The sequence below is a fragment of the Bombus vosnesenskii genome, unplaced genomic scaffold (genome assembly GCF_011952255.1).
Source record: "Bombus vosnesenskii isolate JDL3184/JDL3185 unplaced genomic scaffold, Bvos_JDL3184-5_v1.1 scf7180000013267, whole genome shotgun sequence".
Taxonomy (NCBI): domain Eukaryota; kingdom Metazoa; phylum Arthropoda; class Insecta; order Hymenoptera; family Apidae; genus Bombus; species Bombus vosnesenskii.
In genome coordinates this window covers 4,955,122-4,982,594 of record NW_022882927.1, presented here as the reverse complement: position 1 = coordinate 4,982,594, position 27,473 = coordinate 4,955,122, and the positions used below count along the sequence as shown (strand labels likewise).

The 27,473-nt window shown below is 31.4% G+C and overlaps 2 protein-coding genes across 10 annotated transcripts in view; both read right to left on the bottom strand.

Moving 5' to 3' along the window:
* Positions 1-6,403: 6,403 nt before the first annotated feature.
* Positions 6,404-9,119, bottom strand: LOC117230777 (farnesol dehydrogenase-like). Its single transcript, XM_033488551.1, has 7 exons — positions 9,038-9,119; positions 8,593-8,700; positions 8,349-8,502; positions 7,815-8,027; positions 7,232-7,482; positions 6,942-7,088; positions 6,404-6,805 (listed from the first exon to the last, which is right to left on the bottom strand). Exons 3-7 carry the CDS (start codon positions 8,434-8,436, stop codon positions 6,764-6,766), a joined length of 741 nt encoding a protein of 246 aa, XP_033344442.1. The 5' UTR covers positions 8,437-8,502; positions 8,593-8,700; positions 9,038-9,119; the 3' UTR covers positions 6,404-6,763.
* A 3,710-nt stretch (positions 9,120-12,829) lies between these two features.
* The window catches only part of LOC117230775 (MAP kinase-activating death domain protein), a 39,712-nt gene continuing 25,068 nt past the window's right edge, over positions 12,830-27,473 (bottom strand). For 5 of the 9 annotated variants that reach the window (XM_033488540.1, XM_033488545.1, XM_033488546.1 and 2 more), the window contains 5 exons: positions 26,276-26,455; positions 22,579-22,587; positions 16,987-17,059; positions 16,692-16,738; positions 14,963-16,100 (listed from right to left, as the gene is read on the bottom strand). In XM_033488540.1, coding sequence (XP_033344431.1) covers positions 15,702-16,100; positions 16,692-16,738; positions 16,987-17,059; positions 22,579-22,587; positions 26,276-26,455 — 708 coding nt within the window. In that variant the 3' untranslated portion in view covers positions 14,963-15,701. Of the gene's footprint in view, positions 12,910-14,962; positions 16,101-16,421; positions 16,529-16,691; positions 16,739-16,986; positions 17,060-22,578; positions 22,588-26,275; positions 26,456-27,473 lie in introns of those variants that run through there. The other 4 variants (XM_033488544.1, XM_033488547.1, XM_033488548.1 and 1 more) reach the window with 4 other exon arrangements.

Genomic DNA, 27,473 nt, shown 5'->3' with positions numbered 1-27,473 from the left:
ATAAAAAGAGGAATAGTTTTTTAATAGTTTAGTTATAAAGAATAAGAAACATTATTATACATATACAATATTATTTTATGCAATCTTTTTTATTGAGAGCATACAATTGCAGATACGATTTTAATTTTGTGCAAAGAAAATACATTAATGTGAATGTTTTTTTTTTAAATACGTGCTATGTGTTTACTATAATACAATCAAGGATACTGATAAAAGGAGATACAGGTATCTTCTTCGAGAGTAACGTTTTCAAAATATTGCATCAGATGAGTATTTTTATTATCGCTTCATTCTGTTTTATTAATTTATTAGCCGTCTCCGTAATTTATTAGCCTCGAAATAATACTTCCAAATCATTGAAATATTCTAAGTTTACCTTTCTTTAAAATTCTTTTAAAATATATTCATATAACAATATTTCTTAAGAAAATTGCATAAGGATTTTCAAGGATCGCGGTAGCTTCCGAGTTGGTGCAAATCGATCGATGACACTTTCGATATCTCTATCGTTATACAAAGTTTGATATAGATCTGCGTTTAGTTCGCGAACAAATCGCATACTATCAGCCGCAATTTCACAGCTTCGTTTCTTTCGCTTATTCTGTTTATTCTCGATCTGAAATAGGGCACGAGCTTTATAAAGAAGGATACGACCACGCTGTAAGCGTAATTCTTGCAATGGTATTTTATCTTCCTCGAGTATTTGAAGCGCCTGCGTAGTTATATCTATAGCCTGATTCGAATGTCCCTTATTTACCGCCATTTCTGCTTTATCGTTTAGAATATCGATTATTCGTTTTGTCAGATCAATCGTCTTTTGAGATACCGGATACTCCATCTCGCGTATCTTTTCGCGGCATTTTAAGTATGATTTCAGTGCTGTATCGATATCCTTATTTTTCAGAAAGTAATCGCCTAATAATATATACGGCTCCGCATAGTGCTTGGCTAGGTTACTTTTATATACAATTCGTACTGCTGCGTCGAGTTTATCGTCCAACATGCATTGCATCGCCATATCGTATCTATAAATGGAGTGTTCGAAAGTTTTTAACGTTATTTTGATACGGATAGATGTTCGATAGACTAGCGAGTTTGAATTCTACTTCCGATTGAGAGAACGTTGTATCGTTACGCACTGCGTGTTCTAATTTTTAAAAGTGTAAAATGTAAATTTAATGTGAAATATCTGTGATGATTTTTGGTAACAAGTCATTTGGATGGAGTTTTAAGGTAAATTGAAGAATAATACAATTAATATACTTTTGGTGAAAAAGAGATATGTCATAAGGTTATAAAATTTTTCAGGTTTGGAAGTGGACAGTACTGATTTGAAGTTTTGGTTTCCAAAACAGGATTTTGAGAAGATTTAAGGCGCTGAAACGTCTTCTTTTACAGTTACAGGTTAATTTTTATCGATCTAGTAATTGCTATCAATATAGTAAAAACAGAAAGATATTTCCACTTTAGTATGACTTTATACTGGTAAAAAGTTCTCTTGCACAGTTAAAATAATGTTATTAATAAAACCTTACGAGTTATAAAGTAAATTCTTTTGTATAACAGTAATAAATTTTGCAATAAAACGAAAAAGTTTTTATTTGTTTATAGTAATTTTAAACGAGTTACAAGCAATCTAGTTGTTTTATTAGATGTAAAATAGTAAAATTGTGCAAAAAAAATCTGTAACTCATTTTGCCATTTATTAATAGATTAAATACTATTAGTTAGTAATCTATCGTGAAAGAGAACCTAAAGTGTCAGCTAAAGTAGGTAAATCGATGTATTCATTTAATTGCTTAAAAAATGTTTTAATTTATGATCGAGTGGCGGATTCAGAGATATCGGTACGGATCGATCGCGCCCCCCCCCCCCAAGTAATAATATATACGAATATTATATTACATTCTGAAAAACTTTTTAGATATACATGTATAATTAATGTGAATTCAATTATTTAGGCTATAATATCAAATAGAGATATTCAAATATAAATTACAAGGAAATTTTAAAAAATGTTCAAAAATGTACTTATGTAGAAAAATACATTATGTAAAAATGAATTTCGTGCCTCTTCCAAAACATCCCTCCTCCAAGAAAGGCCTCTGGATCCGTCACTGTTATGATCTCACTAATTTTATATTCTTTCCGTCAAGAATATGCGTATGTTTTATTAATATTGATATATTCTATCATTAATATATATTAATATATACTATTATCGTATTTTATTTTTACCGTATTAAGTACCATTGTTTGATCAACTGATCCCTCGCTTCGCTAATAGAAATTTTTCCCATGAGCGATTTTTCTTTGTCTACTGTCGGTTCCATTAATTTGTAGAAATTGTCGCTGAGACTTTGTAACCAAAAATTTGCTTCTTCGAAACGACCAGATAATCGCAAGACTATCGCTTTCAGTAAATTGAATCCTGGATTGTATGGATTACAATCTAGTGCTTTTTCGACTATAATCAAAGCTTTGTCATAACAATTGTACATGCACCATATGACGGTATATGCTGATAATGTGTGACCAGTACTAAATACCACCTGTGTATGTACGTGATACGATAAATATATAAAATATATAATATATAACTTATAAATCAATTTATAAAATATACAACAAAGAGGATATAAGTAATGGAATGTTTTTTAGTATATTAGTTTTTATAGTTTTCTATTATATTTTTTTATTTAGAATGATGTACAAGATCATTCTCAAAATTTGATCGATGAACAATTAAATAAAATAATATTTTTACTCCTTTTTAAACGATGGAAAGTTACACTGATTAATATAATTAACACTAAATTATTGTAAATGAAGAAACTTATATATTGTGTTGTGGACAGGTAAGACATAATAACAGATACTTTACAGAAACATTACTTACTACACAAATCAGAGACACAAAAAGGATTTGCACGATTCTAAAAAGAAGAATAAATTATTATATTATTACATCATAAATATTATGATTTTTTCAAACATTATAAACATATATATACATAACAAACATAACAGTTCTATTACTTTTATATATCGAATGAATCAGTTAGTGTGAATTATTGGAAACGATTTCACCGGGATCATGGAGGATCTGGCAGCCGGCTGTGCAAGTTGCGGTCATGCGGCTGTGGTCGCGGAGGAATTAGCGCGATTTGCGGTCTCCGTTCACGCTGCTTATTTTTCCGTGGAACTCGGAGGTGCGGTTAGACATGAACTCTACCACGGGTTTAAATCTTCGGATCATCAGCAGTCGTGAAGTCACTTCCGTGCGACCAAGTCCTCCTTTGTCAACCTCATTTCTCATCTCAATTAAAGAAATTAAGAAAAGAAGCAAGAACAGAGAAAGGAAGAAAAAGAAGAGGATCAGGAAATTTTTTGGTTTTAATAATTGTTGTTTTTACAAGTATTACGATCTTTTTTCAAAGAAAACTTTGTTTTAATAAAGATCGCAAAAATTGTTTGTGAAGCAAAGAAGAAAAGAAGAGAGAAAAAAGGAAAGAAATGGAAATAGTGGAAACATCAAAAGGTAAACCACTGGTCCTCTACAAGGGCTACCAATTTCGTCAGTACAGATGCAACGGTGAGGTAATAACGTGGCTATGTTTAAACGAAAAGACGTCCAGGTGTAAAGGTCGAATGGCCACAAGAAATGGGGAAATTTTGAAATTCATTGAACACGCGTGTAAGCCTGACCTAGCTAAGTGTGAGGTAAAGAAGCACGTGGCTATAGCGCGGAAGAGAGCAAAAGAGGAAGTGCTGCCGATCGCTCAGATATACAAGGAAGAAGTGGGACAACTGGTGAATAGGGGATACGAATTTATTACCAATGTTCCGACTTATTCGTCGGTAAAAAGCTCCTTATATAGGCTGAGGCGTGGTAAGCGTGACGAGGCCGAGTCAAATGATAGTAAACAAATAGTATTAACGAAGGAATAGTATTTTTCTAAGAATAATAGATATCCGAAGAATAATATTCTACAATCGCACAGGATCAGAGGATTTTATTGCTAATAGAACCAAATAAAAAATTGTGATCATTAGAGTATTACAAATATTCTTGAAAATTGGAAGGGAACTGAAATTTAATGTAATTCCAATGGACTAGATATAATTGTTCACTAATCTAACAAAAATTCATAAAGGTATTTAATATAAACAATATAAAAAAAAAGAAGAGAAAGAAAAGAAAAAGAAGTTGAACAATCTATGGCATTTAAACTGTCTGTATATACATATATACATTGTGTTCATTAGCTTGGTATATGTATAATATGTACATTAATTAATGATTGCTTGTATCTTTTGTAATTTGAGAAATAAATGTATCGTAGATAATTGAGTGACTATCAATAATTTTAGTGATTGTAATTAATTTAGATGTGTGTTTACATGTTATCTTTATATCAGGTACATTCCATTACTTTTATCTTAGAATTGTTTAATTCATATCATCTTTATATCATTATATATTCATAATTAACTTAATTTAATATTAAGAAGATGCGAACTTGTAACAATTCTTTAGCTTTCTCATTATTCTTATCAAGATTTAAAGCTTTTAGAAGCATGTGTCTAGCAATTCCCATTTGCTTTAAACTAATTTTATATTTTGCGTGCACGGCCAGCAAATTGGATGCCCTTATAGAATCGGTATTCAATATAAATTTGTTCCAATATTTCCGAAATATATCGTATTTGTGCAACTTGGGTGTGATATCTAACAATTTATCCTGTTTTGACACACGTAATATTAATATGCGAAAAAATTAATAACAATAGGGAATAAGATCGTATACTTGTATCTCTGTCATATCCATTTCGCATAACTTAAGCAGGTAGACTTGTTCATAATCGCCTAGAGCTTCTACTAATAAATTATTTTCGCTATACCAGTCTCCTCTTTTCATGTAGGCATCCATTAATTGCTTATTGTATATAGTTTTCATTCCTTCTTTCGATAGTGTATGATCGAATCTGACCATTGACCTGGCATCTTCGTAGCTTTTGATGGCTTTCGTCCATTTTCCTTAAATCGAACAATTTTCGGTAATATTCGCGGCTTTAGTGTGTATTAGGGCATTTCTTTAAAGACATCTTTGCCTTGATAAAAGTTGTAAAGTAATTTTTCCGTACTATTCGCGATTTTTGGGGTCGAAAATGAATTTTTATTTAATAAAACGTTAGGAATCACACTTTTAGTTTCAAAAAGAGAGAAGGAAAATAGGAAAGAGAAATTCTTAGAGTAAGTAGCCTCTAAAAGGTAGCCTTCATAAAAAATTCCAATTTTTAAACAAGTTCTTTAAACAAATCTTTACAAGTTACGAGACATTTCGCAGAATAACTAATTTAACTGCTGGTTTTTATTAATTATCCATCAACAATGAAAACGATAGATACACATATAAACATTCAATTGCAAGAAAGAAATTAAATTTATATTTATTATATTATAATTTCAAAAACCTTCAAGTAAATGTATATCTCCTTTCAGGGCATAAAATGCGTGAAAATTCGGGTTGTAAAACAATCCTTTGCTGATTAAGCGATTGACTTTCTTTAATTCTTCCCCTTTCTGCATAAGATTACTCGCTTCCTTGAACAAACGTTTCGCGCTCCGTATTTCCTGTCTTTTGGTAAGCGGCTTGTGATAGCTCCATAATTCTCGTAACTACTTCAATTATACATACATTTATAAACTTAGTATATTATTATAAACGTAGTATATTATCTATTCAATTCATCAAATTTTCAAATTTTCGTAAAAATTTTCTGTTCACGAAAAATTTTCATCTATATTAATTTTATATATGTATATTTTGTAACGTTAAGTAAATATATACGTAATATTCATAGTAAGAGTCCTCAACTTGTGTTTTATTTGAATTTTTCTATGAAGGTATCTATTTTTTTTATGAAGGTATCCTAGGATGCTATCGATAAAATTTATGATTTCGCAATAAGATTAGTTTTCTATACAATTTTCGGTTGATAGTTTAAAATATATGTATGGAAATTTTATCTTTGAATAAAATTCCTTTATTTAAAATAAAGATTCGTCCCACTTTGATGGCCTCTCTAAAAGGGTTCTTATAACGTTTCTCCGGTGGTGCAAAAGCTTTCTTCTTTTCGGCAAGCTGAAATATCTCCATTTTGAGGGAACGTCGTTCGCAATTTCCAGACACTTAAATACAATACATGACACATAGGTTATATCATAATATCAATTGTTTTCATTGGAAATAAGCGGGGAAAGAGAACTGGGGTACATAGAAGAATAGATAAAAGGCGTATCTCTATGAACTTCGCCATCTGACGTATAGACGTATCTTTTTTTTAAATATTGAAAATGTTCTCAATGATTGAGAATTGAAAAAAATAATTCAAACAATTTCTTAACAAGAATGGTTAAATTTATTTTCAGAATAAAGGTTGGGAAAGTTTCATTTCAGTTTAAGCTTGAAATATTAGCATCAGCGTTGAAGAATTTTTTTTGCATTATATAGTAGTATATATAGTAGTACTAAAATACTAAGGTATTAGAATTTGTTAAGCGGAACATGAATTTCAATCAACAACAAAATTGTCATCTACATATGTGTTAGAGAAGTTTCGGTTAATAATATAATAAATTCTGTTCTCACTAAACGTTGTTATTTCTGTAACAATTATTTACGCCATAATCATTGTAACGAATAACTGAATAACTCTAACAATAGTGCAACTAATCCTGAATTGTATCTCATGTTCACTACCAAGACTCGCCTAAAGGTCGCAGAACGATATCTTGAACCTGGAAATACAATTTAAGAACAATATGAATTTTAATATACATTATACCCATAAAATAAATTGAAGATGAAGAATGCAAGATTTTTAAATAAGCATTTATTTTCAAGAAGATCGATTTCGAGTAATGATTTACTCACGACAACATGTGGAGCACATGTTAAAATGTATATTGCAGCTGAAGCGACGTCTTCAGGGTCCAATGTAGGGAACGATGCTAATGCTTCCTCGGAATACGTACTATAGGATACCATTAATTCCGTGCCCACTAATCCTGGACTAATTCCCTAGAATTTGTAGCAAAAAGGAAATTAAGATATCCCGAATGTTTCTGGAAATTTCTGTTTTATTATTGCAATCATTTATAATTTTATTTTTCTGTGATATTCTTTTATATTTTATTATTTATATAGAATAATTGGTAACCAACCGTGACCCTAATTTGGGTTCCTGTGAGTTCGTGTCGCAAAGTCTGTGCCAGAGCAGTGATGGCTCTCTTTGAAGCTGGATAAACAGAGAATCCAGGTATAAAAGGCACTCTTTCACCCGCGAGGCTGTTCACGTTTATAATGACACCCTCTCCCCCTGCTTCTCGCATCATACGAATTGCTTCTTTAGTGCAGAGGCACAATCCAAAAACGTTCACGTCGAAAACTGTATGCCAATCTTCTAGATTTCCATCTGTAGATTTAACGAAGCTATCAATTCGTTAATTAACAAATAATAATAATTAGGAAATTTTATTATTTTTGGAATATTGCTAATCGAAATATTCTACGCCTACATGTTGATTTACACTTAATATTCATAATTATGGATTTGAATAGATTTACATAGCTATTTTTAAATAGATAAAAGTCCAAATTTGATACCAAAATTTCGAAACTTAAATTGAGTATGCCACAAGAACTTTGAAGAAGACTTGTTCAGGGACATAGAATTCTTAAATTCCATTTCTCGATTCATATCTAAATTGACTACAATATCGAATACATTCAAGTTTAAGGAATTACCTATAAGAGAAGATTCTTTGGTCATTCCAGCATTGTTGACCAACACGCTAGCAGGCCCAAGATTTTCTTGCACCCATGCGAAAGCAGAGATCACGCTTTCTTCCTTCGATACGTCGCACTCGACGGCGTGTAGTTTTCCTGAACACTCCTCCAATCCTTGCTCCAGTTCCTTTATCTTCTCTACTCTTCTGGCAAGGCCAGCCACCACCATACCTTATAGAAGTCAATTTATTAATTTCCAAACAATAATTTTCTTTTAATTTATAATTAGCTTTCGATTTATTTAATTTAGATTAGGTTTTATCTTGATGTTTTAGATTAGTTTATTTTACATTCCTAATGATTAGTTCTTCAATTCCCTCAAGTCTCTAATCTCCGCATAAAAGTGCTAAAATTTTCATTTGTTCTCCTTTCTTCGAACCTAGGATTAAACGTGAAACGTATCGTTTACCAAAGGAATTTTGTAAGCATTTTCCGAAATTGTTCAAATATAATTATTTAATAATAATGATAAAAAGAACTGTCGAAGCTTACCATGACTGACTAATTGTTTGACGATCGCAGCCCCGATTCCAGCACTCGCGCCCGTAACCACGGCCACCTTTCCTACCCATCTGTCCATCCTCGCTATTTCACCTACAGATCGCGACTGTTCGACGCAGCTCCAGTAATAAGATCGCTTATAAGTCTAGAAACCGATAGGTAAAAAGTAACGGCGGCTAAAAATCAATTGCGACTGGTTCAGCAGGAAATCCGATAGTCTCGTGGTAAACCATACCTAGCCTTCGGCTCGATATGTCCTCGGCAATTAATGTTGTTTGCGAGATTTCTGACATCCTGTCTGCGATCTATATTTCCATTCACATACGATCTCCTCCTACTTATTCTTATAGAATAATGTAATTTCATTAATGATATAAACATAATATAATACAAATAATAATACAAATATTGAAACACAGAGAATATTTAGATAGAAGGCGTCAAGCTTTTATTTATTGAGAAAATCTGGTTTTAATAGTTTTAGTATACTCCTAAGTTCTAGTAGGGGACATTTTAGTCAAAAAATGTTTCATGTCTTTAACCACCAAATCTATCTTTAACGTTGTTCTTTTTCGATTCGACAATTCTATAATTTCAGTTATCACCAACAAAAATAACACTAAAAATAAATATTTTTTTTTATCCTTCTTAATTAAAAAGAATATGGATTACTTAATTACATTTTCCGAAATTTTTCTTCAGTTTTTGATAGATGAATCTTTTTCTTTAAAAAACTAAACTTGAGGTTTTGCGAATTAGATTTTAGGTCGGAGAATTAGACTTTATTGAAGATATTTGGTCGAAGCGACCGTGATGAACTTCTTTGCTCGACTGCAGTTACGGTGAGCTGCGCACTATACGATTAGGTGCGTACATACAGAACGTTAATTGAGAAGCCCTTGTCATCTGTTTGTCATTGCGCTTCTGTGGTACATAATGGTATAACAGCATGTTCGTTATTTACTTATTGTAAGAATATACCAATGGTGATCAGATGGGAAAATTTTTGTTAGTTGTTAACGTGTAATTACATTATCGTATATGTGTTATATTATGTAATTGTCTTCAAGTTGGTATGCCTTATTTGCAAAGTGTATAAGGAAGTAGTTCGTTAGCGAATTAAGGCTAATGAGCGACGCGCTTTAGATTGCGAAATCAATTATCCTGTCGCTGGAAACATCCATTGTACTATTGGAGCACTAATTTAGAAAAAAAGAAAGGAAATATTAGAACGTATTATTTGGTATCCTTTAATAATTTCCGTAACACGAAAATTACTTATGAATTCTTGTTTAAAAAGTTAATACGATAAATTACCATAGGTTCTGAATTAAACACGTGCTTCGCTTCAAATCTACAAGTTATTTATTGATATAAGGCGCCTACATTACTGAGTACTATACATTTGAAACTTTGTATCGCATCCGCTCCCGATCGAAGCTCTAATAAAACACTTTTCTGCTTTTTTTTTCCATTTCATTATTATAATTATTATTGTTAGTATTCGTTCTCGTTCGCCTGTTATTAAATTCGTCACGTATCGTTGTGACAATGATGAATACACGATTCCTTCGAGTATAATGGTCAAATATATTGTAATTTATTATTGTTAAGCAGCTGCAGCATGAAAATGAATAATTAGAAATATACGATGAATTGTTTTTAATGCAATATATTTCAATTACTAGAAAATACGGAAATTGATTCTAAAACCGTTTAAGAATCGATATAGAAACAGAAAAATTATGATTTCAGAATTAATATAAAAACCCTGAATAGGACAGGAATTTTAGTTCTCGTAACAGTTATTCATGAAACATAAAAAATCGATATTAGCTATACTCAGAAATCTTGAATCTTATATTTTACAAGAAAAAAGGAATCATGCTTTTTACAAGTTTTACAAAGAATTTTACAAATAGAGCTAATCTGTGTCAATTTTTGTTCAAATTCAAACTTTTGTTCATGATCGTATATTCATTTTCGTTTAATCGTAACACGTACAAACGACACGATTCGTTATTTATCGTAGTTTATCAATTAATTGTGAAATTAGATTAAATTTGTTTATTGAATTGTTCTCTGTTTATAAGGTACGTTGAACATTATAGAGAACATGTCTTTTTAATAACAAGTTATTCTCTAATTGGTTATATGTGTATAATTGTGTTCCACGATGAAATAAAACACAGTCTGATATTAACTCAGAGCTCGGTTTTACAAGATAAACGTATCGTATGGGTCAGAAGTATAAAAATACTTCTCTGAAGATTCATTGATACGCGTCTTTATGCTAACTTTCCAATAATATTTATCAATAAAATTTTGATCAAAATGGAATTGTGTTCGAGGTTTAAAAATACGAATTGAAACGTGTTTAAAGAAAAGAACAAAAAATGGAGGATTATGAAAGTAATTAAATAATGTCTATCTTAATTTCCTAAATCGTTCGATAGAATTTTTAATTACAAAACTTTTCAACTTTTAATTTCATGAATTATTGGATTAATATATATATATATATCTGTTTTGTAAAATGAATCAATTTTTCTGAAACTTCCAAGACATCAAGATTTTTCAAAATCCTAATATCTTTTAGAAATTTTCAAACTTTGTCTTTGCACGTTAAACCTTCGGAAGTATTTCTAGGCTTTTGATATTTTTTTCAACTTTTCACTAAATTTTTATATTTGTTATCAAACTCACCGTTTCAAATAATAATAATAATCATAATTAATTTTATTGAAAAGGCTAATCACGTGCGGAGAGAACAATGGAGGAATAGAATGCTCGTGGGTTTCCTCTTACATACGAGATATGTGAAATTTTATTTTTTTATTTTCTTGTTTGCAGGGGAACACGTTGAGTTTCAGCCGTATCGATTCGACAACACGGTCTATCTACGAAATGTAAGTACATGTATGTAATTTGAAGCTTCATTTTTTTGATTGCATCTTCCGTTGCACGCACATCACCAGAAACAATAATTAAACTTAAACGTAGGATTGATTTACAAAATTTAAGATCACAGATACGAGATATAATAACTTGAAGGGGTGATACATATCGTAAAGTTTCACTTGTTATGTATGAAAAATGATGTGCAGTTCTGAATATAAGTTTGAGATTACATTTAACATCGAATTTATTTTTAGATGAAGTGTAGAAACAAATGTGTTTATTTATAATTATCAATTATCTGAGAGCAGGATAATTCTTCGGTAATCGTCTATTAAAGTCTGTAAGTAGCGAAACAAGTATTAATAAGCAATTGAACCTCGTATATGAAATTTGTATCATTTAAAATTTAATTTGCCATTGTATCGAAGATATTCGGAAACGTTCAAATTTTCGAATTACCACGCTAAATCATTAATCTCAAATCTTTGCTTTTTATCTTTTGTATTCCTTTCTCAACTTTTCGCTGTCGTACACTAAGCACGAAAGAAACGAATCTAAAGCCTAAATTAAAAAGTTAATCTCAAACTTACGATCAGTGCTTACGGCCAAGCTTACAACAAAATCGTAAATTAACGTTGCATACAAATTATTATTTTACACGATAAATGTTCAGAAATGCGACGTTTCATTATCTCGTATACTTACGGCTGTTCTTTCCTTTTATTCGCTATGATAATCTTGATAAATCGAAAAATTGATCGTAGTATGCATTTTTAATTTTAATGAATTCGAATAAAATAAGGAGATAAATCGACGCTCGTATTCGACGCTTCGACATTCATTACAAATATACATTAACCTTTACATTATTTAGTATCCATACTAAAATATATACGTAATTAACTTGTTACATTAGCACGACCGACTCATTCCTTTCTTACTTCGCGTTAATTATCATGAGGTAAAGTATGCAAATAGTCAGCCTTGGAGATTTAAAGCCCGTTAGTTTAGAGAATATGTTATACGTCTGTTTAACCACTATACTCATCGCTTCTTTACACATTTTTCTTCTTTTATTGCAACTTTAGGGAGAGAGCATATAATTGATCCTGAAATTTGCAACGTAGAATTAAGGAATATTTTTTTTTTTGGTCAACATCTTCAAGAATTAATCCTTAATTAATTTAATCCTCAAATTATTTTAAGGATTGTAAAATGATTGTTGTTAAATAGTGTAAAGATTCTTGAAATATTGGGAAATTTTATATTTTAACTTTCTCGCATTTGAGAATTTTTTATTTTTATATTTTCAATTTTAGGAATTTCAATTTTTAATTGTTTTAAGTTTGGAAGTTTTGACTTTTAGACAATAGAAAAACTTCAACTATTTTTTTGCAAGAAATTAGCATAATATCAGCTAACTTTAACTAACTTTATCTATGAATTTTGAGAATTTGTAATTTCCTCGATTTTAAATTTCTTTTAAATAAAATTACTAGCCAAGCTCAAAGAATTCACGTGATTTCAAATTTCAAGATCAACGTGGACCACGAATCTCTTTTTCTAATCCCTTTGTCTCCTCCAGACCGACCATTCGTCGACTAGAAAACAATAATTATTCCTCACACCTATTACGACTCCGACTAAAATCCTAAAAAAGAAAAGAGAAAGTCTGAATAAAATCGTTCATCTCTTTTAACGGCGTTAACGAGTCAAAACGTCTTAAAACAGATCTTGCAACAACAACGATACAATTAGTTGAAATGAATGCATGATTATGTATAGAGAGGGAGAGACGGCTATTGTATCGATCCTATCCGAGATTATACATAATACTCTTTTGGGCTATTTCATGCGGCCATATGAAATTAAATAACTTCATCTTCACCTTCTTTCATCTTCATTTTTCTCCATCAAATTAGATGATCACAGTTACGGTCTGTTTCGATGTATTTTATACAAAATTGTTCCACCGATTATACGAATATTAGTTCTTCCTCTACTTTTTTTATTCTTTTTATTTCTTTTTTTTTCTCTTCTCTATCTCATTTATTGTATCTCAGAATTGCTTTACGTGCTATTCATAGAAAACACCGCCAAGAAAGACCACGCCATTGATTATACGCGGACCTCCTTCGAAGCTTCGAAGGATAGTTTAACGGCGGTATAAGTAGATTTCTTTCACGAACGACTAATATATTTTTATCGTTGCTGGGAGAAATTTAACGAAGTCGTATACGATTATGATTTCTTGCTTTACCGCAATCCGTCAAAATAATCGTCACCACAATATTCGCGAGGTAAAACTTAATACGAGGATTTATATTTATATATATATATATGTCTTTAAATATTTCACTTCCAATTTGTATATCACTCTGGATAATTTTTAAAATACAGGATGTATATTTTATGAAGTTCCTGTTCCCTTAAAAATTTCTTAAATTTTTCTCTTCAATGCCCGCAATAAAATGTATCTTGCTATAGTTGCTGTTTTCATACCTCGTTATATTTCCTCCAGCAACTACACAAGCTTTATTACTTCATGTCTCTACACGTGCACACAATGGACATATCAAAGAATGAAACTATTAGAGAGATATATTCCTTTTCTCTTATAAGTCTTCCTTACGATCCATAGTAAGAGGATCAAAGAACATGTAAATCGCCCAGTACGATCTTCTATTTGTTCATTTAAATACCACTCGAATCCATACTTCCGAATGTACAATAACCATTGTTACTCTATTACGTTGCTGTTACTATTATTATTATTATTATCATCATTATTATTATTATTATTGTTATTGTTATCATCATCATTATCATCATCAGCATCACCATCATCATCACCACCACCATCATCATCATCACCGTCGTCGTCGTCGTCGTCATCATCATCATCATCATCATCATCATTATCATCAACATCATTTTGCTTCGAATCGTCAATCGATAATTTTTCAAGTTCTTCCATCGAGAACTGTTGAAAAAATGCTTCGCAATTCATTTTAATCATTTTACACCCAAGACTCCCGCTTTGTAAATAATTATCACGATTGTGTCCAGTTAATCAGCCAATTTCTCAATGATGTTTTTCTTTTCACTTTTTGATTCACGAATTATTTTTTCAATTGCTTTATGAAACGCTTAACACGTTGACTGTCATAGAAATTACCACTGGATTTGAATATATTTTTATTTAAGACACCAAACTCTATGAAGAATTTCGTAGAATAATTCTCAATTTTCCAACTGAAAAGATATATCCTTAGAACGCAATGAACAATCTAAACTGAAATTAATAAAAAGGATAGATTTCGATCTGATAAATAATTTTCGAAGTAAATATTCATAAATACCATTCGAGGTTACAAAGTTCGGAGTTCTGTAATTCTTTAAAAGAATTTGAAACCAACTTACAACTTAATTTCACTATATCATATTTTACATTGAAAATTATTCTTGTTAAATAATCGACTTAGCTAGTTCGTTAGGCAACGTGTTGTCGTTTTAACCCTCCAGTCTGATTCCAGTCTCAAAATACCCTCGTTCGATTCCATCGACTACTTTTCTCGAATAGAATACGAAACAGGTTTTCCACATTTAGAGGAAACTTAGAGCTGACTCTCTGAGAATGATCGGAGGATGATATACCGCTGTTTGAGCGGCGCGTGCAACGATTACCAATTTTTTATAGTCAGAGATCAAAGTTGAAATGAAACGATTTTTGAGAATTTGAAAATTAAAGATTCTTTAGATTAGACTTTTTAGATTAGATTTTTCTGCTCGTTTCGATCCATTTGCATCGGAAGCGTATGTAATAGCGTGTATAGCGTTCCCTTTGGAATTGAGATTAGGATGACGCAGGAATTTATATATTTCAAGAACAAATAATTGGTCCATTTTTATTGAAATGCTTGCGAATCATTTGTCATCGGATAGAGAATCACAAATACTCGGTGAATATTCCAATACAAACGTTCGCAAACATTTGTAAACTTTTGCAAACATCTGAAATAGATTACATTTCTTTTTTTTCGTTCTCGAATTATTCAAGTAAATAATCTAATGACTAATTCTGTATATGAAATCCTAGACTTTCTTTCAAATTGCCAAAGTTCAGATTTCACATTTTCTATTCGCTGTTCTTCCCCATAAAACTCGTCAAATTTCATTACGATCAGCCATTAGTGCCGTTCGAAAAAATTTTCCTAGGTGCTATTAATTTTTTATTACTTCAATAAATTTTATCATACCTAAGAATCTGTATAATTTACTCATTATCATCCACATCCAACATTTGGAAGGCCCATTCTTTTAAATTCCTTAACGATGCAAATGGATTAAGGTTGAAACGAGTGTTTACACCCAAGGTAGGCAAGCGTAGGGGGCACATTTATTGTAATTATGCACAAATGGGAGCGAGTGTCTGCCTCTGTGTCAGTGATGCTTAGGAAAAGAATCGAGGTGCGCGTTTCTATGGCCTTGATTAGGTTGGCCGACATTGCTACCTGAATGTTGTTGAGTTTGAGGCTGTTGCTGTTGTTGTTGACGTTGCTGCTGATACTGTGCACGTTGTTGTGTTTGTTGGTGTTGTTGATATTGTTGCTTCTGCTGTGGTTGCTGACGTTGCTGTGACTGAGGTTGTTGACGTTGTGGTTGTTGTTGGTGCTGTTGTGGTTGCTGTTGGTGCTGTTGTGGTTGCTGTTGCTGTTGCTGTTGCTGGGGCTGGGATTGACGCGGGAGCTGCTGCTGTTGGTTCTGTTGTTGCTTTCTTTGCTCCAACCCAACGGCCAAGTAAGAGAACACACAGAGGACCGAGTAACAGATTTGATCTGCCTGTAATTTTGCATATCAAATTTTTGTTAGGGATTATTCATTGCATCATTCAGTACTTTATTGGGCATGTGTGTTTTATTCTTATCTATTTTGGAAGATTTGACAATTTTTGTAAATATATGCTTTTTAATCTTTTGCACTTTTAACTTATGATTAAGAAACAAGAATTTTATTTAATAAGATGATATAGGAAAAAACGAAGATGAATTATGATGGGCAGCGATTATTATAAGCTTCTGGAAGCGAAAAAAGAACAAAATCTAAAATAAGCAACGGAGAATTACATGTGGAAAACGAAAAATAAAAAAATGGTAATTAAACCTTCATGCATTGTCGTTTTCGGGGTCGGCTTGAACCTCAGACGAGAGTTCATATAACGTAAAGGCAACGGAGAATATCCTGTGGATGCAGTGGCACAGTTCATTGGTCTGTTACATAATATACAAAAGAAAATATTTTAAAATATTTAATCATTACGATGAATAATATGATAAGAGAATACTAGATGTACGGGAGATACATATATAGTAACAAGCAATTACAGAAAAATTATTTAAAAAAACTCGTATCATTAGAACTTAATCTACTTACCATTTGAGACTTATATTTACGTTGAATTACTTGTCTAGTTTTAGGATCTGAAAAGTAAAAAATATCAACATTAAAAGTTCGAAATTGAAGGGGAATATTAAAAAATTTATTAACAAAAAATATAACAAATATACTTTTATATAGGAGTATACGATAAGAAAAATCCTATACTCCTATATATAATATTTTATATAAAAGTGGTATAAAACAATATTCTTTTTATATAAAACTATTTTGTAAATCTTTTAGAATAGTTATTTCCTTTTTTATATTTTCTTTATAAGAATTTACTCACTGAATTCTTCCAATACAAAGATCCCATCCTTCTGAGTAAAGCACTTGCGGATATGATCGAGTCTTACAAAAAACTGCAAATAATACGATCGTCTTGCATTAGTCGAGATCGGAAACGAAATAATTTCGCGGTCTACTCTTACATGCACACTTGTGATTGGATCCTCTATGGCTTTATATGCCCCGGACAATATAAAACCGTGTGTGCCAACAACATTTCGGAAAAAAAGGCGTGAAAAACTCGTTCGAGTAAAATAATGCTCAATTCGATAATGGGATAAAGCTCTGAATCGTCGATTGTCTTGTACTATCATATCGGCTAATATGCATCACAGTGCATCTTTTTAAGCAGGTCTTTTCGGGCAAAGAAATTTCTCTCCAATCTTTATTTTGCATTTTAGTTTCGGGAAAATTTTTGGAGGATACCGCTTCGTTTTATCTTTGACAAAAATGTCTAATTATAGTCTATTCTATTTCTAAAAAAATGTCCGAAATTATTATAGCTTATTTCCCTTCCAAAGAAATTTCCAATGATTTTTCTTTCTTACTTTGGGAAGAAAATTAGAGGAATTTGAAAAATGTATAATAGCATTCTATTTTAATTTCCAAAGATATTTTATCCTACTCTTCCAAAAATTTTCATTCTCCTGGACTCTGAATTATACTTTTCTTCTTTTCATTTCATTTATTTCTTTTTATCCTGTTGCAATTTTTAGGAATTTCCGATTTTCTTTGTTGTATCGTATTAACTATTCGATTTACAGAGATATTTCTTCCCCAACGGTACCAAACTTCATTGTTCCATCCATCAACAATGAAACTTGGCACTGTCTTAATCTGAATCTTTCTTTATTCCTTTTATCTCAATTCCGTACATCATTAAACACACATCAAAGAGAAAAGTTTACGGTACAAGTAAACTGTTCAAGTACGCTCTTTTAAAACAATGGTTCTCGTTAGCTCCTTTCTGTCACCGAACTTTTCTCCGAACATAAGTGTCTCGATAAGTCTACTTGTGTGACTGGTTTCAAATGAACCATCTTTGGAACTCATGCACGTTCAGGTATACTCGAATCAAAATTTTTCTATAAAATCGTTCAATTTTTTATTCGTATTTAGATAGAAAGAAATACTATTCTTGTAACTCGTTTTAAATTTCTAGAAAGATTTTCTTTCATATTTGCTCAGCAATAAATTCTCCAAAGTAAGACGTCGACACAGGTTTCTTTCACGTACCAAATATTCTAACGAGTACTATACTTTCGATAATGTGTATTCAACGCATTTTAGTTTCTTGAAATTTCCCATAAACTCGCAATGATTCACGATCTATCGATCATTTTAGAAAACACATATTAATTCAATTACTCGTCATTATACTATATCAATTTAAAAGTTTCTCGTTCTTTTCAAAAACGTCCTCCTCTTCTTCGAAACGTATTTCTTACGGAACTCTTTCTGATTCGTGTATAACAAAAACGATCGTATCGACTAGCATGCAGGGATTAACTAGCACGATAAAGCTGCACACACCATGCATCATTTTCTCCGCTAATTAAAAGCCAAGTCATCCATTTAGCGGCTCGAGTTCGATAAAGGAAGCGGGCCTGAAAAAGCTGGATAATCGCGAGTATTGGCCGCGGCTGGTCGCATTTCCTACTGCAACAAGGCGCACAAAAGAAGCGAGATTACATTGGGTGAACAGTGAAAAAACGGTTCAAAACTTTGAAGCAGAAATATCACATAGAGCAGCGTCTAATTAATCGTACAGCGAATTTTTAATATTTTTTGTAAAAAATATTTCTTTTTTTCTTTTAAGAAGTTCAGCGGCAGGCAGGCAACTCTGGAGATGGCCTAAACTTATCAAAAAATGTATAAATGTCATCGAGATTGCTCGGCGTCGATAAATCTGCTATATATGTGCAATTGGTATTGGTATATCTAAAATGCACGAGATATTGGGATTTGGCCCGGTTGATTCTTCCTTTTTTTTTTTTTTTATTTTTGGGTTCTTTTTTTTTGTTCAATGATGCACAGTTAGGATGCGATCGATCAATAGATCGATCGGTCAGAGTGATCGCGAGTGATGGTGTTTAGAAGGGTAGTTTTATTGTGTCTGAGATCCACAGGATCGAAACATCGTGTACAGCGGTAGCATGCTGTAGAACAGTGCTTTTCAAACTTATTATATTGTTCTATAATTTCTTCGGTATAAGCGTCAATAATAAATACATATACGCAATCACTGTTATACTCGCGACGGTTATGTACGATGTATTAATACAAAATATATTCCATACAATGGACAAGCGTTGTACTGGAGAACCCAGTTTTCAAAAATTCTATAATTTAGTAGAAAATAGAGAAAACGGAACATCTGTCATGTTTGACGATGTTAATAACTTCGAATCTTTATTATAATCATGTTTTAATGATCTCTGTATTTTTATTGTATTCTAAGAATATTATTTAGTGTATCTTGTGGTAAGGAGTTTATTATATTCGGAAGAATATCAAAGAAGTCTGTAGATTACAAAAATAATCGAATAAGTTTTGCTTACAAAGTTGAATATTCTGTATTTTATCTCTGTTGATTTAAAATATTTTTGAAAAATTATCGAGTAGATTGGCACATCTGCAAAGACTTGCGGATTAATGGAAAAGCTTTACTCGTTTTGATTTTTTGTTTATATAGGGTGTTAAGAAATTGAGAAATAAATTGATTACTAGTGTTATCGAAGTTTAAAGAACACTGTTATAGATGTATGTATGTAATGATGTGTGTATGTGTATGGAGGTCGAAGAAGGTGTTGTGTCGGGCTATTTTCGAGTTGCTTTTCTCACGAATTGTGATAATTTCATTCATCAAATCAGACATCACTATATAGCACGATACCATTGCTCTACTACATAACTGGCAACGTGAGAGTGGTTTTAATAGATGGTTCTGCAAAAGCGGGCGACTTTTTTCTATCGTACATATATCGAGAACTACTCATTCATGCAGTGCATTCAAATTTCCCTAGAGACGTACATAAACATTCATCTCTATTATTCGTCCCTAACGAAAAGTAGCCTTTCGATTAAAAAAGAAAACAAATGATGATACGTAATTTCAACGATAACTGTCCTGTTGATAATGTTTTATGTTATTCCCTTTCTTTCTTTTCTCTGTTAATAGTTGTGTCTGTCACCCGGTTTTGCGCGAAAATTAAAAAATCCATAAAAAATAAATTTTTTGGCGCTACGAGTATTACTACATGATTTTGTTACTATAATAGTTCAACATATGCTTCTACGGCCGTACTCCGAAATCTTTTTATTACTTGTTTAGAATGTGTTTTCATAGGTGGGTACGAAATGAATTTTTGAAATCGAGTTGCGATTTTTCACTTTCGATTATATAACGATTATTTTATAATTAATGTTTTACTTCTGATACTTTATCATTTCTTTGCTTTGTTATTTACTACACACCCTATCTATTTATTCATTTTGTGAATTATATAATTTGAATATTCGTCTACATAATACTTGCAAATATAAATATTTACTGCTGTCAATTATAATTATCGCAGCAATAACTGTATCAAATGTAATAAACTAAAAATACTTCTGCAAATATCTGGAACAGTTTAAAGTGCAATAAGTTCCTCATTCATTATCAGTTTCTTCGGAGGCGTGAAAAATATCATACGACTTTAATTTACGAGGATTAAATAAATAAATTAATAAATTAAGGAAATACGCATATCCGTATAGAATGTAGATAATGTTTAATTACCACAGATTGACCTTGAGGTTGACGCAACACGATTTCAAAAGCACTTCACGGATCCCCTTCTCAGAACCTAATTATCATTATTATGCTCCAACTACGCGTTTATTGAATTAATACACCGCCACGATCGTTTCCCTCTTCTTCTTCTGATTTATCATCGCCAATGCCAGTAGCAAGGTCCTCTTACACAATGATTTACTAATTAAGAGTATTAATGAATTGACAAATGGCTAGTCTTATTAGATATTGGAGTTTTGTCATACAAGCAGATCCTTTTCAATTTTATAACTTTATGATCTTGCAATTTTCCAATTTATTTGTAATTTATAAAATTCCGTTTTGCAATTCTGTTTGGTTTATCGTTAAACTTCTTACTGTTATGCAAGAGAATTTATTAATAATGTTAATTTGTATCATTTCACTACTAATAATTAGTTAAATGAAATGTACCAGAAATCGTATAAATTCGTTCCTCTTGTCTATACTTCGGTAAATTTCGATATACACGATGTACCACAATTTATGGCAAAAGTGGGATACTGAATATTCTATGATTCAATTTTAATCAAAATTTCAGAATAACATTTTATCATACGAAGCTTCCGAAAAATATTATTGTCAAAATCAATGGAGACATATCACATAATTACTTTGTTACTAAAAATTATTAGTATCATGTGCATTCCTTTCATTCGAGACAATATTATCACACTATATACAAAAACTATTATAACTGTTGTATATAAAAAGAGATATGCAATTAACAATGTATATTGCCGAATTAATTTTGAATATAATTTTGCCTAGAAAACGTGAAGCTTTATAAGGAAAATTTATTTTATCATTTAGATCTATTTTGAATCATAGTAACGTCGGTACCACATTTGTACCACAATTTTCAATTCATTCTGAATGCATTTACATGAATGCAAAACATACTGGCGCATAGAGAACAAATACTGGATGGCTTTAATATACGGAGTGTCCCATGACATATGGGACAAGACGTAGAAGGCTATATGGTGAAAAATAATATACATAATATGTATGTATATATATAGTTGCATTGAGTGCACCAAAACATTGCTCTACAGGTTGCACTAAACACTACTCACAAATAATATTCTCATCTAAGGACAATCTGGTTGGACTCAAATATTGAAATGCAGCAGACACTGTTCTGCATAATTCTGTATATTGTATACATTTATATAGATATATAAATTATGAAACTTATATAAATATATAAACACATATCGTATACATATGTATGCTTTATAGATAATATATATCATATAGGGAACATATAAATATATAAGTATGTATATATATGTACTTTCTATGTGTAATATATATACATACATAGATGTGTGTATGTCACAGCTAACACCGATCGATGGGAGGAAAACAGTAAGGTAGACAGAGCAAATCAGTTAAATTTAAATGCATTGGTTAAGAGTGTAGTAATAGTAATAGTAATAGTAGTAGTATAGTAAGTAGTAGTAGTAGTAGTGGTAGTAGTAGTAGTAGTAGTAGTAGTAGTAGTAGTAGTAGTAGTACTAGTAGTAGTAGTACCAGTAGTAGTAGTAGTAGTAGTAGTAGTAGTAGTAGTAGTAGTAGTAGTAGTAGTAGTAGTACTAGTAGTAGTAGGTAGGTAGTAGTAAGTAGTAGATAATAGTATATATGGTTAATAATAATAATACGGCTAAAAGTAATGGTGAGATAAAGAAGCATTTCCGGAACACGGCCAACACTGATTATAATTAATATACTGAGTTCATATAACAAACAGTGATTTAATTTGATTAGTACCTCGAAATCCTGTGTATGCCCAGCCCAGGGGCAATGTCGACGGACAGGACAAGAAAACAGAAAACAGAAAAACAGAAAATTAAATTTCTGCCAACAATCAATTAATTATAATAGAGTCCACTCAATTAGAATATTAAAAAAGTTGATTATTATCTCAGGGCTCAGTTGTATACGATGATAATACAGCTATGAGATTATTACCTAATACGTCATGGCCAATTTTTAAAAAAATCAGCGGTGATTGTTCATTGTTCAAGGACCATCTCAAAAGTTCCCCAAGCTGAGGAAAGTCTATCGATGATCATTCACATATTTCATGTGTACTAATTTCCGAAATATCATTATCGAGATGCGATCATTGACGAACGTTTCATCATATTTGCGTTACACTTTCCTCCTTTGCAATTAAATTCTTTTGATATGTCGTAAACAATCGTTATAATTATTTTTTTCTTTATTATAATTGATTATCCATTAACTCTTTGTTGTTTTTATTAATTTATTCGTTCTTCTTTTTTCTTTTCCGTTTATTGCGAATAGACTTTCCTCACGTATGACCACGACAAATAATGATAGAAACAAAAACAAATCGTTAGACTTAATAGAGAAAAATATAATGGCATCCAACATTCAATACAAATTATGATAGATGTATATATATATAAGAATAGTATATATATATATATATATATATAATCAAAGACAAGTTTCTATAGATTTTTTAACCCTTATCACCTATATGAATGTATATGTATGATAAATGTATATATAATATGATTATAATACAGATAAAAGAGAGACTGCAGCTGCACATCGAGCTCCATGCAAGAAAACACTGATTAACGCTTGAACGAAAATATTACCCAACAAAATGACCGATAATTTATATATACGTGTAAATATGTTGTATATATATCAAAGTACCCCTGTCAGTATGTAAAATACAATTACCACATAATAAATGTTAAATACCCAAGTGTATATATAAATATATATAGAAATAAACAGATATAATGTATAATAAATATCAATATAATATTCAGTGAGATAGATAGAATATCATGATAACCAGAGTGTCAGGGGCTGCTCGTCCTGTGTGAAGAATTATTTTCTTTGCTTTTTTACGATTTTCTTTTTTAATAGCGTGTATGAGTATGTTATCGTATGAATATATGATTAATTAGTAGGTTTTTGTTATTTTCAACCCTTTGTACTCCACTGGTGTCGATATAGCGATATACATAATGGGAACGTTGGTTCTTAAATTACTCTCACCGATAAAATATGGAAAAGGGAAGAGATATTATACTTCCTTTCGAAATTTATGATTTCGGATAATTTTACTGTAAAAATGTTCAGTTTGCTATGTTTTATGATTATATTAGGCAAAATTTCGGAGTGCAAAGGGTCAACGCATTGCCGACCACGTGAATTATGCTTGACTTTAATATAGTCACTATATGATGGTTATCACGCGATACTATCTTCGAATTCACATGTTAACAATTATGAGATTCATAACAAAGGTAGATCTTGTCAAATCTTTCGACCTTTTAAATAATCTACCATCGTAATCATTAGAAATGGGATTCAATAAATGACGGAGCCAATACTATAAAATATGATCTAACATAAATGAAATACAACAGATCTAACAGAAGTAATACATGTACTTAATGCTTATGATTTGTTATAGGATGAAAAATCTTTTAATGTATTAAAACAATCTTTGTCAAAATTATATTTCACCAGAATAGCCTTTATGTCTTTGTTTTATGTCTTTAAAAGATTTAAAAGATTTACTATGCCAAGAATATTGATATTTCTAATATTCCATTGTTTGCTCTTCTAATCTGCCTTTTTAATAATTCATAATTTAGTTGAAGATGTAATTATTTTGCGATACCTTGAGTAATACTATAATTTCTTGTGAATATCATGTTTAAAATAATTGAGATCTATTGGACCAATGAAAAACAATGAAAAATTAAATTCTATCGAGCCAATAAAAAGTCAAAGTTCCTAATATATCTTCTTGCTCATCTCGAGAAATATAAATGTTGACAAGATTACCTTTTTTCATGAATCCTACCGATTCATCTAGGTTAACTTTATTATTTATCATGTCGTTAAACGAAATGAGAGATTTCCTCGATTGGTCGGCAATGTGTCAATAATATCTGGATTAATTGAACTAAATCAACATCTTGATCTTCCCTCTGCTCTTCCATCATCGCATCGGTCCCATTCGTCCCCCTCGTGTGCATGTGTCTCGTATGTGTGACATTTGTCTCGTGTTTCGAACTATAGCAGCCTGAAAAAAGATTCTAATTTCCCCTTTCATATAATTACATATTACAATACAATGTAAGTATTATTCTCGTTCCTGCGACGAGGAAGGATTCGTGAGAGAAAAAGTTTCTGAATCGAAAGGGAGATTTCTCTTTAGGCGGTCAGAGCTTCGTGTGATCCTATTTTGATCGTCGTACACCTCACAAACTCATACATAAGAGTCGGTAAAGATATAATAATACGTACAGATACAAAATTAAGCAGATCGTGGTGGCTAGCAATGGGAGATAATATTGAGTGGTCCTTGCATCAATGCAATAAAACGGAAGAAAGGAACGAAAAAGTAATACACAGAGAGAAGATTCAATAATATCGGAAGAGTATAAAGAATAAAAGGGGCTTGAGGGGTGGTTCTGGGATGGAGCTTCTGTGGTTTGCTCCCCTAACATTCGCCTCGATTCAATTCTTTCATTTTCTGAAGGAACTAATCTCTTTGACTACCGATTCTTTTTCGACATTAATTGAGAAGCTTTTTGAAAAAAAGGGTCTGTAACATAATACATAGATGACGATTTTACTTTTAGATAAGACATAAATTTCATGTTGTAAAAATGTTTGAAATGTTCGAATATTAATACAAGTTATTGTAGGTGGGTTTTAATCCTTGGAAATTTAAGTATGATATGAAATTTATTTTTAATGAAAATAAAGTTATTCGTAAGAATATGGGAGATTCTCTAGATAAAAAGGTCATTTTATTGAAGAAATCGTTAGTCCAAACGACGAGTTAAGAAATCTTATAATCAATATATTGATTGAAATACGTTAAAAACATTATCAAAAATTCGAACTAGACCCACTATTTTACCTTACGAACCCGGACTTTTCTAGAAAGCTCCCCAATTCTACCTTCGCTCGATAGAACGAAATTTCTCTTTTACTAATTCTACGAAATTGAATCGAGGCAATTTAACAAACTAACCCCCGTAACAAATTCTCAGACTGCATATGTATTTTTCGGTCGCTGAAATAAATACATGATTATACTTTGTGTTGGAACATATTATAGTCGAGACAGTAACATGGCCAAAAAAAGACATGACATCGTATATAGTCAAAAAACAGTAGTGGATATAAGTAAAAAAGTTCGCTATAGATAATAAAGGGACGGATATAATATAGTAGTATAATATACCCAATAGAATGGTGGAAAACTTTGGATGCGTTTTCAACATTACATGAACAATTGGACAATGTATAAAGAAAAGATAGATAGATAGAGATAGAGATAGGAAAACAGGTGTTTGCAACAACCGGTTAAAAGTTCGAAGATTCCATTCTTCTTGCAGTTTCGGTTTGAAACGAATGAACACGCTTGGTGCACGCTTTTGGGTGCGAATCATACCTTGCTATTCGCGAAGAGGAGACCCACGCCCTCCATGCAAACCTGAAGAAGCCCACCCTCTCCGGTGCGCATGTCCTGAACTGGAAACTCGCCGCCGAGTTCGATATCCAAGTTCATTCCACGGCCACGGGCTGCTGCCTTTTCCATTGCATCCTTTATGCAGTAGTATAGGTCCTTGCACTAAAAATTGATTGTTTCATTTATTTATCTAGAACTCAATTTTTTCACTTTCTTTTGCACATTTAGCGAATTTTTCTGAAAAATTTTGTTTTCTAAGTGATTAAAAGTTAGATACAGAGAGGAAAATGTAACTTTCTTTTATTATTTTCCTTTATTACTACTATTATGAATATTTACTATATCATGGATTTAATTAATTGAGTGGTTAGTTTCATAATGTAATCGAAAGGTGTATGAGACAAACCAGTTCGAATTTTTTAATATACTAATATATCTAATATACGTAATATATCTTTTGGATATATTACTTGTATCATAACAATAGATGGATTTGTAAAGCTTAATTACATATACATCCTAGTTAACAATCAGGCGTGTACACATCCATGATATAATTTCCATGCTTCTGCGAAAATAAAGTGACCATAAAAGATGATTAAGATCGTTATTTGAGTAGCTATCTCCTCAGGTATCTGTGATACCAGAAAGTATCCTAATATTTATGAACAGAAATGCATAAGCAATATGAATCGCGTGTTAGTTACAAGAGTGACCACGCGTTAAATCCATTACACGCTTTATTTTGTTGTTTACTGGAGACAAATGGGGTCTGTAAAGGTCATCGTTAACAAAAGAGACCTATAACGAAGTATTAAACTATTAAAGAGTCCCCGATTTAGAAGGAATTAGCTATGGATCAATTACAAAATGAGTTTGGTCACACAGTGAATGAACACTTATTTAACAATCCTCAATTTCTAGGAAACATTATAAATGATTTAATTATAGAATAATGATATTAATATACATAAGAATAAAATATTTATATTTATATATGGAATCAAAATTTCCTATTATATAGCGATATAAGAATATTTATTTCTACATAGTAAACATGTTTGATCCTACGAATTTTATTTTATTTTTGTATTATTGTATGTATACGTAGCGACACAGGAATCAAAGGACGACGCGAGTCGAGAGCGACTCATGCTGTTGTTTTGCCTCAGGACGTTGA